Here is a 14753-nt window from a genome sequence, read left to right as displayed (position 1 = left end):
GTCCCTGTTATGTCAATACAGGAGTTGTCCATGTCCCTGTTATGTCAATACAGGAGTTGTCCATGTCCCTGTTAATGTCAATGCTTGAGTTGTCCATGTCCCTGTTATGTCAATACAGGAGTTTTCCATGTCCATGTTAATGTCAATACAGGAGTTGTCCATGTCCATGTTAAATGTCAATATAGGAGTTGTCCATGTCCGTTTATGTCAATGCTGCAGGAGTTGTCCATGTCCCTGTTAATGTCAATACAGGAGTTGTCCATGTCCATGTTATGTCAATACAGGAGTTGTCCATGTCCCTGTTATGTCAATACAGGAGTTGTCCATGTCCCTGTTAATGTCAATGCTTGAGTTGTCCATGTCCCTGTTATGTCAATACAGGAGTTTTCCATGTCCATGTTAATGTCAATACAGGAGTTGTCCATGTCCCTGTTAAATGTCAATATAGGAGTTGTTTATGTCAATGCTGCAGGAGTTGTCCATGTCCCTGTTATGTCAATACAGGAGTTGTCCATGTCCGTTTATGTCAATGCTGGAGTTATCCATGTCCCTGTTAATGTCAATGCTGGAGTTGTCCATGTCACTGTTAATGTCAATACAGGAGTTGCCCATGTCCCTGTTAATGTCAATACAGGAGTTGTCCATGTCACTGTTAATGCTGGAGTTGTCCATGTCACTGTTAATGTCAATGCTGGAGTTGTCCATATCCCTGTTAATGTCAATACAGTTGTCCATGTCTGTTTATGTCAATGCGTCCATGTCCCTGTTATGTCAATACAGGAGTTGTCCATGTCCGTTTATGTCAATGCTGGAGTTATCCATGTCCCTGTTAATGTCAATGCTGGAGTTGTCCATGTCACTGTTAATGTCAATACAGGAGTTGTTTATGTCAATGCTGGAGTTGTCCATGTCCCTGTTAATGTCAATATAGGAGTTGTCCATGTCCCTGTTAAATGTCAATATAGGAGTTGTCCATGTCACTGTTAATGTCAATACAGGAGTTGTCCATGTCCATGTTAATGTCAATACAGGAATTGTCCATGTCACTGTTAATATCAATACAGGAGTTGTCCATGTCTCTGTTTATGTCAATACAGGAGTTGTCCATGCCCCTGTTAATGTCAGTACAGGAGTTGCCCATGTCCCTGTTATGTCAATACAGGAGTTGTCCATGTCCCTGTTATGTCAATACAGGAGTTGTCCATGTCCCTGTTAATGTCAATGCTTGAGTTGTCCATGTCCCTGTTATGTCAATACAGGAGTTTTCCATGTCCATGTTAATGTCAATACAGGAGTTGTCCATGTCCATGTTAAATGTCAATATAGGAGTTGTCCATGTCCGTTTATGTCAATGCTGCAGGAGTTGTCCATGTCCCTGTTATGTCAATACAGGAGTTGTCCATGTCCATGTTATGTCAATACAGGAGTTGTCCATGTCCCTGTTATGTCAATACAGGAGTTGTCCATGTCCCTGTTAATGTCAATGCTTGAGTTGTCCATGTCCCTGTTATGTCAATACAGGAGTTTTCCATGTCCATGTTAATGTCAATACAGGAGTTGTCCATGTCCCTGTTAAATGTCAATATAGGAGTTGTTTATGTCAATGCTGCAGGAGTTGTCCATGTCCCTGTTATGTCAATACAGGAGTTGTCCATGTCCGTTTATGTCAATGCTGGAGTTATCCATGTCCCTGTTAATGTCAATGCTGGAGTTGTCCATGTCACTGTTAATGTCAATACAGGAGTTGCCCATGTCCCTGTTAATGTCAATACAGGAGTTGTCCATGTCACTGTTAATGCTGGAGTTGTCCATGTCACTGTTAATGTCAATGCTGGAGTTGTCCATATCCCTGTTAATGTCAATACAGTTGTCCATGTCTGTTTATGTCAATGCGTCCATGTCCCTGTTATGTCAATACAGGAGTTGTCCATGTCCGTTTATGTCAATGCTGGAGTTATCCATGTCCCTGTTAATGTCAATGCTGGAGTTGTCCATGTCACTGTTAATGTCAATACAGGAGTTGTTTATGTCAATGCTGGAGTTGTCCATGTCCCTGTTAATGTCAATATAGGAGTTGTCCATGTCCCTGTTAAATGTCAATATAGGAGTTGTCCATGTCACTGTTAATGTCAATACAGGAGTTGTCCATGTCCATGTTAATGTCAATACAGGAATTGTCCATGTCACTGTTAATATCAATACAGGAGTTGTCCATGTCTCTGTTTATGTCAATACAGGAGTTGTCCATGCCCCTGTTAATGTCAGTACAGGAGTTGCCCATGTCCCTGTTATGTCAATACAGGAGTTGTCCATGTCCCTGTTATGTCAATACAGGAGTTGTCCATGTCCCTGTTAATGTCAATGCTTGAGTTGTCCATGTCCCTGTTATGTCAATACAGGAGTTTTCCATGTCCATGTTAATGTCAATACAGGAGTTGTCCATGTCCATGTTAAATGTCAATATAGGAGTTGTCCATGTCCGTTTATGTCAATGCTGCAGGAGTTGTCCATGTCCCTGTTATGTCAATACAGGAGTTGTCCATGTCCATGTTATGTCAATACAGGAGTTGTCCATGTCCCTGTTATGTCAATACAGGAGTTGTCCATGTCCCTGTTAATGTCAATGCTTGAGTTGTCCATGTCCCTGTTATGTCAATACAGGAGTTTTCCATGTCCATGTTAATGTCAATACAGGAGTTGTCCATGTCCCTGTTAAATGTCAATATAGGAGTTGTTTATGTCAATGCTGCAGGAGTTGTCCATGTCCCTGTTATGTCAATACAGGAGTTGTCCATGTCCGTTTATGTCAATGCTGGAGTTATCCATGTCCCTGTTAATGTCAATGCTGGAGTTGTCCATGTCACTGTTAATGTCAATACAGGAGTTGCCCATGTCCCTGTTAATGTCAATACAGGAGTTGTCCATGTCACTGTTAATGCTGGAGTTGTCCATGTCACTGTTAATGTCAATGCTGGAGTTGTCCATATCCCTGTTAATGTCAATACAGTTGTCCATGTCTGTTTATGTCAATGCGTCCATGTCCCTGTTATGTCAATACAGGAGTTGTCCATGTCCGTTTATGTCAATGCTGGAGTTATCCATGTCCCTGTTAATGTCAATGCTGGAGTTGTCCATGTCACTGTTAATGTCAATACAGGAGTTGTCCATGTCACTGTTAATGTCAATACAGGAGTTGTCCATGTCCCTGTTAATGTCAATACAGGAGTTGTCCATGTCACTGTTAATGTCAACACAGGAGTTGTCCATGTCACTGTTAATGCTGGAGTTGTCCATGTCACTGTTAATGTCAATGCTGGAGTTGTCCATATCCCTGTTAATGTCAATACAGTTGTCCATGTCTGTTTATGTCAATGCGTCCATGTCCCTGTTATGTCAATACAGCAGTTGTCCATGTCACTGTTATGTCAATACAGCAGTTGTCCATGTCCCTGTTAATGTCAATACAGGAGTTGTCCAGGTCTCTGTTAATGTCAATACAGGAGTTGTCCAGGTCTCTGTTAATGTCAATGCTGTAGGAGTTGTCCATGTCACTGGTAAAGTCAATGCTGGAGTTGTACATGTCCCTGCTTATATGTCAATGCTGCAGGAGTTGTCCATGTCCCTGCTTATGTCAATGCTGATGGAAATATCCTAGTCATTGTCTATGTAAGACTTCCAAAATTCTATGGGCCATTAAGAATTTTGGCCCCTGTCCAACCCAAACACTGCATGTTTTTTACCTTTGATTGAACACTCGACAAATGAATTAGATTAAAATTTTATTTTGTAAAAGTTACATACAGCACCTTGATAATGTTGACAGCAGACTTAGTACACAGAAACTTGGATAACACCCCAAGAAAACCGACAGCTTTGCTTGTGGAGGAGAAAATAGTGACAGATACAGGCATATTTTGATCCATTACAGTAACACGAATACTGACTTTGATACAACAAATTTTCGACATAATTACATGGATACAAACTGGCCATTATCAGCCCTATATAATGCAAACATAATGTATGGAAATAATATCACAGTATAACCTGACTAAAGCTACCCTTGTCTAATTCAGATCCATATTTATAAATAAGTCACTGCATTTCATAGTAAAAATGTTGTGTCTGGACCCTATCTATTCTGAAAATCTGCTCTTTTGTTGTTTTTTACAAACATTTAAATCCTAAATTCAAGCGCCAAGCTTTAATTTGCCAATTTTATTTGAAAACAAAAATCTAAATTGCCTGAAAACTTCTAGTGAGTTATTTGTTTTATCAAAAGATTTTGGGTGGTTTTTTTTTTTGTCTAATTCAACAGATTTTGCAATAATTAACTAGTATAAATTCTTTGATATTTAGAAATTATATTTTCAACAGACTGTACACAAATAACATTTGGTTAAGGCACGTTACAATGTATTATATTAAATAACTTAACAGCGAATCGTGGGATGGTCACTAATGAATATTCAAATGTAAATATTAACTTTTTTTCCTCAACAAGCAAAGCCGTCAAAAATATTATTTCCCAACAAGTACAACACAATGTTTCACAACTGTGTCAGTGATTGAAGTCAATAATCAGAAATATTTTATACGAAAAAGGGCATACAAATTCAGACATGCATGAAATATAAATACAGAAATATTTCTGAACAAGGATAATTTCATAGAAGTGAGAGATGTGAAGCTATAAAAAAGCTACATGTGAGGAACTACTCATTTACACATGCAAAATACAATTCTTTGTGTAATGGGACATTTATTTCAAATTAATAGGATCTCCTAAAACAACCAAAGTATCAGTTTCATTCCAGTATCACCCAAAAGGTGCATTGCATCAAAAATCCATAAATTATTAATATCAAAATTTATCCTTATCTGTCAGTTGAACAAAAAAAGGTAATTTTATTTTAAAAGATTTTAATATATATACAGTATTTTTATACTTTCTAGCAATTTGTGAGAAAAATAAATTTGGATAAGAATAAAAAATCTGACACCCCATCCAAAATCTGACACCCCATCCCCACAAGATGTTTTTTAAACAACCCTAACAAACTTCACTTATATTTTCATTTTATGGGAAGCAATGATCTGGATAACAAAGAAAAAATTATGCAAATAAATTCCGACATTAAGTGATAAGTGTTACATCACTAACCTTGTTACTGGTATGTTATGAAGGAAAGGTGCTTAACAAATCAATTCCCTGATTTGTCAACTTTTAGATGCTAATGTTTTAATAGAAATTTTAAAAAATTAGGAACAAAAATCTATAACTATAATACTTTATTCGCATAAGGCCAAGCATTGAATTTGCTTATTCAATAAAATCTTTGTAAAATGAAATATGACTGACATAAATTTAACAAATAGAAAGGCATTAGGCCAAGTGAAAAATATTTTCCAAAGAAACAATCTAATTTCATATTTTGAACTTTGGCAATACCTTTTTTCACAGCTCGATTAGAAAAATAAAATGCAAAACAAATATGGCAAAAAATTGAATGGTTTGTCAAAAAGAATGTCAAAGGAAAGATATTTTATGCTTGACCAAATACCTTGAATCAATAATTATCAATTACAGATTATAGAAGGGGAAAACCACCAATTCAAAAACGGTGAATAGGTGAAAATTGTGGTGTTGAAAATTAAGAAACAATTCCACAAGCCTTTTCTTATTGAAAAAGCATGTGCATTACATGTTCACAAATACCCCCTACCCCCAGTGTCCGCCAACTGCCCCCTACCCCCCAACGTCCGCCAATCTCCTCATTGCCTTGCCTCCTCCAAGTCATATATCACAATGGTTCAGAAGTTACACTTCTCAAGTTTATCATCACACATATCACAAACAGAAGACCTGCTTCAGTCAATGGTTTCCATACATAATTGAGTGCACTATAGGAGTTCCTTCCCGACCAGGTCGGATGGCTGTACAGAATTATTGGTATTTACACAGTATATATTAGTCTCCATGTAGGATAACTACAGAATATTTGTTGCACTTTTTTCCCCTCTCCCTTGATCAGAACGCAGACAAACTCATACTCCTTTTCATCTTGTTCCCGATCAGACGACTCTTCCTGGTTACATTGGCCGAGAAACTGGCAGGCGTGATTCTTGTAAGACACTGCGTGGCCTCCACAAGTTTTCTGAAACAAAACACGTTCTATTAAAACATGTACAAAATAACATCTAATTACATTTCGGTATTAACCATGATAGATCTATGAATCAAGGTATTGTATTAATATTACAGAACTTGTTCTAATTTGTCTTATTTAAAAGGCAATTTGATGAGCACAAATTTTTTCAAAATGCCAATTACATCACAAAGTTAAAGTTCACATAATATTTAGTGTGATAAGAGTCACTGGACCATAAATTCTGGATGTTATTTTGTAAATGAAGCGTGTGATGAGATGTCCAGGAATAATTGTCCACTTTACGATCTATCTACAGAAAAAATTTGGGCATATTGTTTTTGAGCAATGGATTGAAACACTAGATTTTTAATGTGTACTGTTGACAAGTGCGTCACCTTCACCAGCCCGAAAAGTAAAAACATTCTCACTATTGCTATTTTCTGTCAAAATGTATCGCCAGATTTGGAAAAATACAGCACTTTTGGCATAGGTTACTGTCAGTATTTGGGGGGGAAAAAACACTGTTGAGGGGATTATGTTATTTTGTGATTTTTAATACCTTGAGAGCATCTGATTTTTGAACCGTTCTTCATTTAGTTCTCGTCGGAGTTGTGCTCGCGATTTGGTGGATTGTGGACACAGGATGGGGCTGGAGGCTACAGCTGCTGCACTGGGACGTTTAACAGGATCTGGGTCGACCATGCTCTGTTAAAATAAGTCTTGTGTTGTAGTTGGTACAAGAATAAACATTCAACAGTTTCACAAATTTTGAATTTTCTCTCCTCGCACACAAACTAGATAAATGATTTGCTTTTTTGTGATTTTCCTTAGAAGATTTACATGAACAGAAAGGTAAATCTTCTGTCATCGCTCTCAGCATTTCTTTTCAAATACTTTTTTAGATTTTTAAATCCATACTTTTTTTCAATACATGTCAATTTCAACGATTTGCACAAGGTATTGCAGGCAAATAAGCTTTCATTCATTACATTTCATCGATACAAAAAAAATCTGAAAATAATTACCTTGAGAAGTTGGTTCAATTCAGCCGACAGGTGGGGTAGACAGGGCAGTTGACCCTCGCGGATTTTGTGCCACTGTGGACCATTGCGAGGCAGATTGTGGCCACCTCCTGCTTCATACATGGTAAGGCCAAGTGAAAATACATCACATTTGGACAGATGGTCAAAGTTCTCACTAAGGATTTCTTTTGGAAGGTAGTGACAGTCTCCATCCTCCACTGTAGGGTTGGTCACAGATGTCACATGGCCTAAATCACCTGTAATAGATCAATAAATGTTGTAGAATATCTTAACCTATCAACACCTGCCATTAATGATAATGAAGCATCAGCCATCACTTAATAATGTTCAGACTTAAGTTCATGAAACTTTGTTGAATTGTAGAAGTTGGTAGAAAAATCAGGCAGATAATCTAGAGATTAGCATGCAAGGGAAATAACTTCGTTGAGGTAGGAATTTGCAGTATGAATTGTCATTGAAATACACCCAATATTTCTTATTTGCTCTTTTTTACACTGAAATTTCCTTACCAATTTTGTAAATGATGGCCGCCTCCTCCTCTTCTTCCTCCTCTCCACAGGACTCCATACCACTCTCGGGGGACTGTAGGAATTTTGGGTTTCTATGGATGAAGATATTGCCAGGCTTGATATCCAAGTGCACCAGGTTCTGGGAGTGAATGTACTTAAGTCCGAGGACAGATTGGTACATAATGGTCTTTAGTTCTGCCTCACTCATTACCCTTCCCGTACGCTTATCTTCGTCCACAACCTCTGCTAGACTGCCACCTATCAAAACAAACCATGCAATCAAATATAAATAAATTGAGGTTTCAATCATATCAACTAATTTAGAATGGTTTCGTTCTTTTATATCTCTCTATTTTCTAGTTTTTGGGTCAAATCTGTGTTCATGCTTGCCATTTTCTTTTTGTTATGAAAGAAATGGTGTCTTGCAAAAAAAAATAGGCCCTTTAAGCCTTTTCACTGGATTTGCCAAACATTCCCTTAAATGCAAACATTCAAACTTTCTTAATTAGGAATTCTCATGTACAGTGAAAGAAACTTTCAGGTGGAGACAGCAAGTCTACTTAATTGAACACTTATATCTATCTACAGGCAATATCTAATTGATACAAGAAAATGATTTGTTTTGATAATCTTTTCAGCTACTTACCATTGCAGTATTCGTTTTGTATGTACATGTGGTCCTCCTCTGCCCAGGCCGAATAGTACCGCACCACATGTTGGTGTTTCCCGAGTACCGCATGGGCGTACACTTCATTCATAGCATTCCTCCTGTAAATAAAACAAATTATTCTTTAGCACACAAATTGGTTGATGTCTTCAATCTTTCAAGTTACAACAGCTTACTGCAGTGTTTTTCATACTGCAATTTCGGTCACATGCGCCTTTTTTATTTGAAAAACATTGCTGTATTTATTTTTTGACCTTTACATCCGAGTCTTCCAATTAATATTCCCATCTAAAATCTGTTAGTATTACGCAAAATAAACTGCATGGTTTCCACAGCACTTTTAAAAACATCAGCCATGCAATTAGTACATATTTTTGGGAGGTCTTCCCACTGAATTTGACTGGAGGAATTTTACAATGTCAGTTATTTTTTATATTGTACTTTAAATCAACTTACTCATATACACTGCCTGCGACAGGCATCTTTGATTTCTTGATAGCGTAAGTACAACCGTCTAGACGGTGCACACATTTGTAGACACTACCAAACTCTCCATCACCAAGCTTGCACACTTCATGAAATTCCTCATTGTAACGGGATGTATTAATCTCGTGCAGTGCAATTTTCTGTGAAAAGAAAGTTTTATTCATGATCATTAATCATTCAAATTCAGGATTTTTTCTTGGTTTTGTTTGTTGACTATTGGCCTCAAATTCAATTTTCTTCCAGTGGTAATGAGACAAAAAATTCAAACCAGTGAAGAGACACCGAAATTGACAATTTGATATCAAACTTTTTTCTTTTAAATTAAAATTAAATGCCAGTTCTTAAAAAAGATGATCGCAAGACCAAATCATGTAATGTATGTGAAAATCAAAAATGATGAAAGTGATGATGCCATTTTATTTCTAAGAATTCAGCCTAGTGAATGAGATTCATTTTATGCGATATATATATAGAGAGAGCATACATACCTTTGTTGAGGGCATGTCTACTTCAATTTCGTCTTCCGTTGAATCGTCCAATATACTTCTGAAATTGAAACAACAATTTCTGATTAATATCAGGATTGCACTGGGATCATCATCATCAAATTTAAATATATGGACTCTTTCTGTATAGTATAGTTTAGTTTGAATGGAATTGCTGTGTGAAGTTATGACAGGATTGAGTTCATTGGGGAAACTCATACCAGGTAGTTCTGACAAACACTTGTACCTTGCTACAACACTTCATAACCCTCATCAACAATTATTAGTATTTATATAGTTTAGACTCCAACTTCAATAAAGCAACCATCATTTTTAGCGACCGTCTCTGCACTGCTGTGCAAGGGAGTTACCTTTTATCTGACAGTTTGTAAAATCCACCTACATCATTTAATGGGGTCGAACGATTTACCCAAAACCACCCAAAAACTACCCAAAAACATCCAAAAACTACCCAAAACACATGAAATTCAAGCAATAGTAATAATTCAATCGTTAATAAGGTAAATGAAAAAAAAATGTCTGGAAGATAAATGTGCGTGAATCGACAAACTACGCTAGATAATTGTCTTGCCGGTTTTATTGTATGACTGTTTGTAAGAGTTATCTCCCTCGCCGTCAAAACCCTACTCGTCGATAAGTCAACAAAAGAAGGTATCAATAGCTGTATTTGATATGTTAACATATAACATATCAATTTCTAATGATGTTTTCATATAATGTGTTGATGTTGTGAGATGTTTTAGGGGTGTTTTTGGGTAGTTTTTGGGTGTTTTTGGGTAAATCGTTCTGCCGATTTAATGTGTGTGAGGCATGAAATATAGTTTTGTTTTGTAGAAATTAATGCATGTGCCATGTGATACAGCCCTGTATCCACTATCCACACTCTGAAACATGCAGGTCAAAGTTAGATTTTAGCCATTGCCATTTTACCACTTGCCATTGAAGATATGAGATCTCTATTTCTTAGAAATCTTGAAGAGTCAAAATATATGTCAAATAGACATATGATATCCCTTCAATCTCAAGACTCAGATCTCATCTTGTAGAGTAAAAACATACCCTCAAGAGTTTATTGGAAGCCCTAATGATGTTCGCTGTAGTGAAGGTGGAGCCTCAATGTGAAGATATTACGAGACAGTTCATTGAGAACTAATAGGTATATAAATACAATGAACATCACAGTACATAGTTGAATATTTACCAGAACAAAACTTTTTTTTTTGAAAATCAGATCGGAAGCTACTTTGTAATTTGTAGTATTTTATATTCCAATCACATTTAATGAATTCTGAACCATTTCTAGAAAATCAAAAATCATGAACTTTTTTGTGGTTTTTGATATTCCAGTCACGTTTATAAGAATATACTGAACCCTTTCTAGAAAATCTCAAATCATTTTTGTTTTTGATAGACTTCATTCCAATCATGTCCTAAAGAATATAAAAGCCCCCCCCCCCCCCCCCCAAAAAAAAAGATTTTTTTAATGACTTTCAAAACTATCTACCATGACAGTTAAGTACCCCCGAGATAAATATTTAAAATTATTTCTCTGCAACAGCTGTTTAATATAAACCCATCATTTTACGTGTCCAATATTGTGAATTTGAATCTTGAGAAGTTTTTCAGTTGAATTCATGAGTCATTCAATCGTGACCTGATGTTGTCATAGCTATTTTAGAACATGAATAATTTAAATCAATACGTGAGCTTCTGGGGGTTTACCTTTCCATCTGGTTTCTGTTGCGTTTCATGGATGTATTCACAGTTTGAGGTCTGTTGTTATTTGGCGTAAATGGGTTGAAATTAGCTTCCACTCGATTTTCCGAAGGTGGTGTTAGTCTTTTTTTCTCTTTTGCAATTCTTTCGTCCGTTAACCGACGTCTCCTAGCTTTTTGAAGTAAAGATTTGGGCGTATGTGGTGTATCGAACAGTCTTAGAGCACGTAATCTGTTGTGTGGTGGAGAGTTCGGACATGGCGATTCAATGGTCGTTCCGGGTGCCGGTACCCTCTGCTCGTCGTCGTCAACATCGCCTTCGTTTCCTTCGTCGAGTGTAAACTGTATTGGTGATCGTTTCATATGTCTAATTACATTTCGTGATGATCTTGGACTAGACATTGGTGAAGATGGTAAATCGATTTCGATAAATTCCGAAGGTTGATCGTCATTTCTATCAGATTTAAACCGACAAGGCGAAAACAAATTGCCACACCGCACAAAATCGCCATCACTGGGACTAAGCTCACCTTCGTCAGAATCGTGATAAGTTAACGTCCGAATAATATTCTCATCTCTTCTCTTTAAGGCCGATCGCCGTCCTTTCGCAAGCATGTTTCTTGTTTTAAACCACCAATATGTTTTGTACGATGTAAATCCCGTGAATGATAACTGTTTACCTGTCACAACTGTAAATAATTATAAGACGTAGGCACGCTTCCTGATTCCTTTTGAGATTTGGCGGGTCAGACGATCACGTGACTAAACCAACCAATCACAGCGCTCGATTCAAATAACATACGTTGTTCACACTCGCTCGGTTTCACAAGGTTATAGTCTGTTTCTGTATAGTCCCCTGACTGAGACAACAACTTCAAATACATACGTTTCAAGACATCATGTGGTCGATAGGCACTATTGAAGTTAATTGAACAACATAGGCTTATGTTATGCGGTACCAATTAACGGATTGGACAGCAAACTATAACAAAGAAAACTTTTGACTAATTACAGCGATACCGGTACGGCACAGTATGAAATAGCTCGAGGAGTTAAACTCATTAACGTGTATGAGAACCATTATTACCAAAAATGTATAATTATTGTATGGATGATTTTGATAAGTTTCTACTAAACAGTTTGCTGTTTGCTGTCTTTTCCCCTTATAACTATTTCTTAAATATCATATACTCTACAAGTATATCGTCACTGGTTGTTATAATATAAACTAATTATGATATAATTAGACAATATTCAAACACACACAGAACCTATATAACGGGATTCATTAGCTATGCATGGCTTGTGTCATTAAAGTTGGGTCTCTTTCAAAATCAGATTGATGGCAAAACAAATTACTATGAAAATACTTTTTCTGTGTTTGGATAGACCTTAATGATTGAAAACTTCACGTCTTCAATAGAGATTAAAGAGAGAAAAAAATATGTGTTTATCTTTAGTATTATATGTAAAGGAAAATTTCTTTGCTAACCAAGGGTAACGAACAAATTGGTAAAAGAAAAAAATATTTTCGGTATTATACATTTACAGAAAGCAAACCCTTTGTTATTAAATACTGACGAGAACTATTTATAGACGTCATGGTAGACCTCACCTAGCGATACCCGTTAGAGTGTACATAACAATGCGAAAGGGCACCTGCTTATTTTATTTAATGTGTCTGGCCAAACACCGTCGATTTTATTTTTCTGGGACAAATTACCTTGCACACGATTTAGTTATTTCTTAAAAGTATATGATATATTAGATAAAATAACAAATTCGCTGTTTATATTTATCAGAGTAATTTCAAAATTTATTAGAAAATTTCGTTTTTTGACAGAACTTTGATTTGAGTTCATTGTTGTAAATAACGGTGTCCGCAACGGTTGTTGGGACTCGTTAGTTGAACACATCTGCCCCGACCTTTTCAAACCAGGCCATGTAAACAATTCACACATGCCCACAGCACCAGGTGGGACACAGCATCCAAACCGTCCTTCGTGTGACGTCATTAACAGCACACCTGGAATGTATGATTCACGTTAACGCTGGATAAATAATCAGCTTAAATCAGTTTTTTTTTTATTTCACACATGTAAACAATTAAATTGTTGTTAATGGATATATTTTCATGTGAGTAATAATTGTTTTGTGCAGAGGCATGTAGTGGAATCTAAACATGTATTTTTACGGTGTGTCAAAATTTCTTTTCTTAGTGATTTTAAGAATTTGTATTCATCAATTCAGGCCATGTGATAATGGGTTGACATTTTGTGTTCAATCGTAATTCAATGATCAGGATAAAATAGTATTGTAGCTCATGTCATACCGATATGATTATTTTATAAAAACAATGAAATAAACGTTGCTATACAAAAAATGATATCCTCGTTGTCCAGTCACTTATTAATAATGAAAACGAGATTGAAATAGAGAGGAGGCAAACCCAGGAGACAAATGGGGCGGCTTACTACATGATTACACATATTTGTAAAAGAGGTATATCACAAATTGTCAGATTTATTACATATAGTTTATGGGCTTAATCGGCAAATATCGCGCAATTGAATTTGTCTTAAATGTAAATCGAGGAGAAAATTACAATAGGAAAACGTTATAAAATTGTCATTGGTCTTGTAAACGCGAGTGTGACCGATGTCTATTTCTGACACCTGACCTTGACACTTCAGCTTTGTTTTAATAGTATGTCCTAATTAGGGCCCAATAATTTCGTAACGGTGCCTCATTTGACGTCACTGGAATGGTGATAAGGGGCTGACGTTTGGCACTCAGATGGCAGTCGCTGTCACGTGACTGGGCTCAGTCGGATTATCGGTGATAACTTTTGACTCCTCTTGTCTCCTGTTACGCCTCCCACGGTTATCACCACTACTGTGATAAAGGTTATAGAAGGGGTCACGGTCAGAGGTCGACGGGTCTCCGGACCTGTCATTTTCTTTATAACAATGGGCATGGATTCACTTTGTTCAAATGCATGTGATGTGTAATTATAGGAAGAGTGACCCCTCAGCGATATAATACCAAGCACAACTATTCCCACTGGTATCAATCTAAAAATTTGGAGAATGGTCCGCTAGCCCAGAAATTGCATCTTTCTGATTTTATTAATGTCGAAAGTTCTTTTACATTAATTTTGATACAGACATTTCTTAATTGAAATAATATTAATTTCTCCATAAAATCACAACAAATCTTGAAATGGTACAGTTAAACGCGAAGGGGGAAGTGAGAAAAATAAAGTTTTAACTATTAAAAAGCTAACAAGGCTTGCTAGATAGATGGACGACATATGAAAAGGGGGATTACTTCTTCAGCTGGTCAATAAAGGGGATTCCTTTTCAGCGTTTGATATTGGTGTATACGACCCGCTAGTTTGTAGCCAGGGTAATATTCCTTTCATCCCAAACAATACCGCGGGGCGGAGAAATTGTATTCTTCACACAGAATTGGTCGTTATAGGCATACAGGAGACCCAGTCGTCCGAAAGTCCGTTAATCCGAAAAGTAAGGTTAAAAAATCCGAATGGTCGATGTCAGATTTTTCATTCAGTATATAACCTCCATATCTACCCGAAGTTAAGTAACCGAAAACAATGTTGAAGTTTAACTATGAAAGCTATAAGCTGATATGATATTATATATGAAAATCAAA

General features: G+C 36.7%; 1 protein-coding gene across 1 annotated transcript; it reads right to left on the bottom strand.

Moving 5' to 3' along the window:
- Positions 1-3766: 3766 nt before the first annotated feature.
- On the bottom strand, positions 3767-11821 carry LOC117327003 (wee1-like protein kinase 1-A). Its single transcript, XM_033883813.1, has 8 exons — positions 11086-11821; positions 9346-9403; positions 8828-8997; positions 8351-8472; positions 7705-7962; positions 7178-7431; positions 6712-6857; positions 3767-6158 (listed from the first exon to the last, which is right to left on the bottom strand). Exons 1-8 carry the CDS (start codon positions 11691-11693, stop codon positions 6032-6034), a joined length of 1743 nt encoding a protein of 580 aa, XP_033739704.1. The 5' UTR covers positions 11694-11821; the 3' UTR covers positions 3767-6031.
- Positions 11822-14753: the final 2932 nt, after the last annotated feature.

This window comes from Pecten maximus, chromosome 5, assembly GCF_902652985.1.
Source record: "Pecten maximus chromosome 5, xPecMax1.1, whole genome shotgun sequence".
NCBI lineage: Eukaryota > Metazoa > Mollusca > Bivalvia > Pectinida > Pectinidae > Pecten > Pecten maximus.
The sequence above is the reverse complement of the archived record's forward strand: the minus strand, read 5'-3'. Positions and strand labels throughout refer to the sequence as shown.

Coding starts and splice junctions, on each gene's coding strand:
- LOC117327003 (XM_033883813.1), bottom strand. CDS start 11,693: ATGCTTGCGAAAGGACGGCGATCGGCCTTAAAGAGAAGAGATGAGAAT. Junction 7,963..8,350: donor ACAAAACGAATACTGCAATG/GTAAGTAGCTGA, acceptor TTGTTTTGATAG/GTGGCAGTCTAGCAGAGGTT. Junction 6,159..6,711: donor AAAAATCAGATGCTCTCAAG/GTATTAAAAATC, acceptor GTTTTGTTTCAG/AAAACTTGTGGAGGCCACGC.